This window comes from Lepisma saccharinum, unplaced genomic scaffold, assembly GCF_977018435.1.
Source record: "Lepisma saccharinum unplaced genomic scaffold, izLepSacc3.1 HAP1_SCAFFOLD_1258, whole genome shotgun sequence".
Taxonomy (NCBI): domain Eukaryota; kingdom Metazoa; phylum Arthropoda; class Insecta; order Zygentoma; family Lepismatidae; genus Lepisma; species Lepisma saccharinum.
Genome location: NW_028143885.1, coordinates 13,716 through 19,956, shown reverse-complemented (window position 1 = coordinate 19,956; position 6,241 = coordinate 13,716). Strand labels below are relative to the sequence as shown.

General features: G+C 39.1%; 1 protein-coding gene across 1 annotated transcript; it reads left to right on the top strand.

Moving 5' to 3' along the window:
• Nucleotides 1-401: 401 nt before the first annotated feature.
• On the top strand, nucleotides 402-5,928 carry LOC145983575 (argininosuccinate synthase-like; the record flags this gene model as incomplete). The annotated part of the gene is made up of 4 exons (XM_083116643.1): nucleotides 402-630; nucleotides 2,140-2,282; nucleotides 3,755-3,893; nucleotides 5,827-5,928. Coding segments are annotated over exons 1-4 (613 nt in total), but the record flags the coding sequence as incomplete, so codon positions are not given.
• Between the last annotated feature and the right edge of the window lie 313 nt (nucleotides 5,929-6,241).

Genomic DNA, 6,241 nt, shown 5'->3' with positions numbered 1-6,241 from the left:
AATAACGAAACTGCTTTGTGTTCAGCCGAGAAGGACGGGGTAACTGTTCGGATGTCGGCCTCTGAAAAGGCATTGATCTTCACAAGAAGGCCAGACTGAAGTGGGCGAAGGAGCACCTGACGTGGACTGCTGTGGACCGAAGAGAGAAAGTACCTTCTCTTCAGAACGGATGGTGGGGAGTGGACACGACGTACCCAAAGGCAACAGGTACGCCCCCGAATACCAACCTCCCACCATCAAGCATGGCGCTTATGGGTTGATGTGCTTCTCTTAACTTGGGATGGGTCCCCTCCACCGCATCGAGGGCAATATGGACCGGTATATGTCAGGGACATTCTCGCGAATGATGTAGTCATTCGCTCGTCATCACCTCGGACGCGGCCTCATCCTGCAGGAGGGCAATGACCCGCAACACCGATCGGGGTTCACCCAGGAGTGGATCGACGACCATCACATGGCCAAGCAAGAGTCCGGACTTGAATCCCATCGAGCACATGTGGGCTGAGCTGCAGCGACGCCTCAAGCACAATACGGCCAAGAAGTTAGCCCAGGAAGAATGGGGCAAGATCTCTCAGTCGGTGATTTACACATTGATCGACTTTCGACTACATGCGATGCAGGTGCCAGGCTGTGATTGATAGCAGTCTTGAAACTAAGTGCTGGAGTGGGTTGATACCTGTGACTAGTTTGGTGATTGTTGCTCAAAGCATTCATGTATTACGGTAATAACAATAGAAGTGTTATTTTATTGGCAGGTGAAAAGAAACGAATGAAGATTTTTTTAATAATCTTGTTTATAGCCCGAACTGGTCTATCACCTGTTGATACGGATGCACCTACGAGACCATTCTGCTCAACATAAAAAAATCACGCACTTGAATCTATGAAGTTTGAATAAAAGTTATTACAAAAAAACGCAATGTTGATAAACTTTTGCACGGCACATTCCCACCAAGAACAAAAATTTAGCAACCAGAAGAAATTCCCCGGTCACTGCTATCCGAGCATGGAACGACCTCCCAAATAACATAAGAAACTCTTCTTCTCTCGGCCAATTCAAATCAAAATTAAGAAGTCATCTTCTGGAGTCAAGTTACCAGTGTTGAAAACAGGGAAATGAATTGAAACCTTGTGTGTAGACTTGCAGGACCAACACGCACTGACTTTTCTGTAAATTGAGTATTTTTGTTGTGTGTTTGTTTATGTATTACGTGTATTTTTTTAAAAATTTTCTTACAGTGTATATGAACTTTGTGTTTTTCTTTTCGTATTTAGTTCTTGGGTGTTTATTTTCTTTGGTATTTTAAGATTAGCTATTATAATCAAGTTATAGAATGTAACGTAGAGATGGTTAAGTGGAAGAAAGGCTTGTGCCTTAACTTCGCCATCCAAAACAAGAAAGAAATAAACAAACAAAATAATAATAATAATAATAAATACCACCCTGTGATATTTGTGAAAGAGAAAATAATTTTTCTTTAAAGATAACTTCACTCTATTGTATAGTTTTTGTTATGGTCACACAATTTTATGATTATAATAAAAGTTGTGGAACTTGAAAACACCATTAGATGTAATTATAAGATTTTTTCATTGTTTATTTCATTGTTTTTGTTCATTGTTATTCGACTAAGTAAAATTGAATTCCCACCAGGTTATGAAATCCCACGGGAATTCCCCCTCACATTCTCAATCTCTGCTATAGTGGAGGGCTGCACTAATCCATCGATAAGAGGCTGGGTGAGCTCTTATGCAGGGACATAGATCGAAAAATTAACATTGGAGTTTACCTACTCTGGGAGTCGAACTGAGGTCTCTCACATGTTAGGCACGCACCTTACTGATTGGGTCACATCGCGAAGTGTTACGACATTCTGAACAGAAGTGAGTTTAAAATGTATCATCGATACAACAATATGCACTACTTAAAGTATTACTTTTACAAATCCACTGACTCCCCCTATAATTCGAGAACTAAATATAGTTTTTGGAATGGAAATTTTGTGCATCTTAGCTACGTTCTCAACCTATGGCATGAGTTGATCTGTTTTCCTGATTAAATATAGCCGAAGCAAACTTGTAAGTTCTTGGTCTGTTTGTTAACCAGGCAATATTACATGAGTTCTTCTTCTTCTTTAGGTGTTCCAGTACGAGTTAAAAACATAGACGATGGAACAGAGATCTCTGACGCATTGGAAATGTTTACTTACTTGAATAAGGTTGCTGGACGACACGGAATTGGACGCATTGACATTGTTGAGAATAGATTTGTTGGTCTTAAGGTATGTTAAAATAGTAAACATTAATTAAATAGAAATATCAGTTCTTCGTGGTCGTACTCGAGTTATAGTTAACCCTTACAATAATAAATGTGTTTTTTTTTCTTTCGAAAAAGTGGCAATGAAAAACTATGACTATCAACTTCCTCCAACACCAACTTCAAGATGGCGGCTATTAAGGCTGTACTAAATTCAAATTTGTGGTTTTTCGATAATAGATGGCAGCACCATAACAACGTATGTTATGTTACCAGATCTACCCGCATACGTAATCAAAGTTGTTCGATCAGGGTATCTGTTGATACTTCGTGTGAATTGTTGTTTTAAGTCCACTTTATGCACAGATAGGCTAATCGAGACTGGACCTACAGTTTAAAGTGGAATCCAAATCGCTGTAAATGTGCCTCCACCGAGTATCGAATCCGTGGCTCCTTGATTACAAGACGACGACGTAACCACTACGCCATCGATGAGGTCCAATCTGTTGATAGTAGATGGCGCCATGTTGGTTAGTAGGACATTTAGAAAGTGAGTAGAAGACACAGTAACATAGTTAATCATTATCATGAGAGTTATGTTCGTATTAGCAAAGAAGCTATGTATCAGCAATTAAAGTAGTAACAGACGAAAATATTAACAATTATTCCAAAACAGCGCGTATTCTTCCACTACTGTTTTGTGATAATACTTTAATATTTTTAAACCACGGGGAAAGAATGGAACGAAAATGTGGTTCATCTACACAAAATAGAATAATTCAGAAAATTATCACAGGCAACAATTATTCTCCAGAGAATCAATGACCTCCAGGTGACGTCATCCAAGGGTGTGCCGAGGTAACTTCCCGAAAATAACAATATTGTTACTAAAGCAATTTTACAATAATGGCAAAGCTTTATCTTCGTAAATCATCTCCGCATTTTTTTCTGGACACTCCCTCGATGTCATGTAATAGTTGATTCTCCTTTATGATCCCGCAGGTCTGTGGTAATTAACGAAGAACATGATTCAGAGCAATTGACTACCATTATACTTGATAATAAAGGAGGAGGCACATTGCACAGTGGTTCGGCGGATCCCATTTTTAACTGTAGGTCCACTCCTGACTAGCCTTTCTGTGCGTAAAGTGGACTTAAAACATAATTTAAAAAAATAGTCCGAGACCATCAGCATCATTTTGTCGAAGGGTAGTATAAAAATCCACTGCGAATATTAATAAAACATGCACAATTTATCCAAGCTGTTCATGATTTTTTTGTAGTTTTATATCATATTTATTACTGGTGAGTGTTGTATTGAAATATTATAGAAATAGATAAAAAATGTCACTCTATTAAGTCTCTAAAGTGCATATAAGTCAAACTTATAAGAATGAAAGGAAAAATTGTCTGAAGTAATTTTTGCCCCATCTTTTGTTGTTTCTGCGATACAGATCGAAACATGTATCTTGATGTTACTGGAAATTTTGGTTTCAGTCACGTGGTGTGTACGAGACGCCTGCTGGAACAGTTCTCCAGCAGGCTCATCTGGACTTGGAGACGATGTGCCTGGATAGAGAGGTCCTGAGGGTGAAGAGTTATTTACGAGACAGGATGGCTGACTACGTTTATAACGGTGAGTACCAAGAGTAATGCACGGGCATGGAAAGTTTCTATTATTTTTATTATTTTACGTCGCTTTTGTGACTCTTTTGCTTAATCGTGACGATGAGGATGAGTGATGACGGTGTCAGGATTCGAACCTGCAACCATCGGTGGAAAGATCGTGAGTTCACATACTCGCCCACCGATCGGGCGATTTTGCAACACTGGATATAGCTAGTTGTTGCGTCAGAGGTAACACGTGACTACGGCCATCTTGCAGAACCTACTCTACCATTTAGTTATGATGGGAGTCGTAGAACGGGGCACAGCGCGCATTCGCTGTAAAAGTATATTTAAAAAACAACGGGGGTATACCTTGGTCCACCAGATCGCAGGACATGTCCGCGTGAGATTATTATCTTTGGGGGTATGAAGACAAAAGTCTTGCAACCAACCCCCAGGCACCCTCAATGAACTTGTAGATCGGATCAAAAAAATGTGGCTCAAATTACTATCTTACTGATAGAGTGGGTGGAACGAAATGGACGTCATTGTAGCAATGTTATTTTCAAATAAATCGAAAAGTAAGGACTGTATTTGTATTTAATTTTGATATTTATTCATCAATGAATAAAGTAGTTAATTTTGTCTTAATTATGTATGGTTTTGTATGTACAGTAGAACGTCGTTTATTCGCACGTCAATTATCCCCAACGTCAGATATCCGCACACTCAAAAAAGCAAGATTTAGTTTTGAACAAATTTTAGCAATTTCTTCAATTGTACATTGGGTCTAGATGTGTTTTAGTTTTTGAAAATGGAGGCAACCCTGCAGAAGAAAAGTTGACTCTGCAACAATTAAGCTGAAGGGGTGGGAACACCTGCCAAGCAACTTTTAATTCGTTGTTCAACCCAGCTTCTTCTATTGAAAAGGATGCCAGATTTAGCGGCAAAAAAAGACGATCAAATCTGTTCCAAAAAAGAAATTTCTGATTATTTTTCTGCATAAATAACACAGTACAGGTACAGTACTATAATTTGGGCACGTACTGTACGTATATTATTTCTCACGTCTTTTGTCTATACATAATGTGTACTGTATGTATAAAATAAACCTATACTGTATGTGATTTTCTTTGTTAAATAAACACATGTTTGATTATCCGCAATAATCGTTTTCCGCATAACCTTCGTTCCCAATTAATGCGGATAAACGACGTTCTACTATATTTGAGTATTTGAAATCACCCGATTCATTGCCAGACCACGAAACTTCTCACTTTATTGATACTGATGGGTCACCTGGTGAACTCTGTAGACACTGTCCTTATATACCTATTTCCAGGTATTTTAGGTGACCTTGGCTTATGTATGTTTGTTTACTCAACAACATGGCAGTCAGGAGATTGAGTGGCGCAAGTTTTTTGTCTCTTTTGTTATCTACTGTGTTAATTTAAGATGTACTGTTAGTTAAGCCACAATATATGATCGGTCTTATAAAATTACCGCATTGAGCAGCCCAGTTTTGACACCGCTGGAAATTAATATACAAAGGAGGAATGCGACTCGATTGGCTCTTACACGATGATCGAAGGTAATACACATGCACACGCACACGAACACGCGCGCACGCACAGACACACGAATGTACAGACTTTCCTAAAATGCACGTTTACTGTCCTGGAGAGAAAATACGGCCAATTTGACATGTATGTATAATTTTGACATATCGAAAGTTTGGTAACGCTGCATATTAAATACATTTATGAAATCTTTGAAAAATGCTTTTTTTGATTTTCGTTACGTCAATGCAACCACAAACCACCTCTTCCATCATAAGAGGACCTGTCAAATCCAGACTCAACCTTAATTCTCAACATATGTTTGGTGATGCTATAGAAATAGCAATTTAACTTCTAGCAAAGGTTTGGATGCATCAAACATTTTCCTTCTATCTTTCGCAGGCTTCTGGTACAGTCCCGAGTGCGAGTTTGTTCGTGACAGCATCGAGGCCTCGCAGAAGTACGTGTCCGGAACAGCCCATGTTCAGCTGTACAAGGGATCAGGTAAGGGTCGTATATAATTTCGAACTTCCGACTGTTCTCACGATGTTTGCCGAGTTTAAATTTCGCAGCGAAAGGCATTTCATTAGGTATCATAACTTTCCTCTAGCTGGAGTTCACGGTATTTGGACTTGTCCAAGGATGAGCCAAAATACGGGTTTGATGCCTCAGTATCAAGATATCCTTGAAATAATGATTATGAAAAAGTAGCAATATTTATATTGCACAAATTTCCCTTGTTACCGGATCTCCCTGGTGCTGTAGTGGTAAGGCCGTCGCCTTGGAATAAAAAGATCCCGGGTTCGATCTTCGCTAG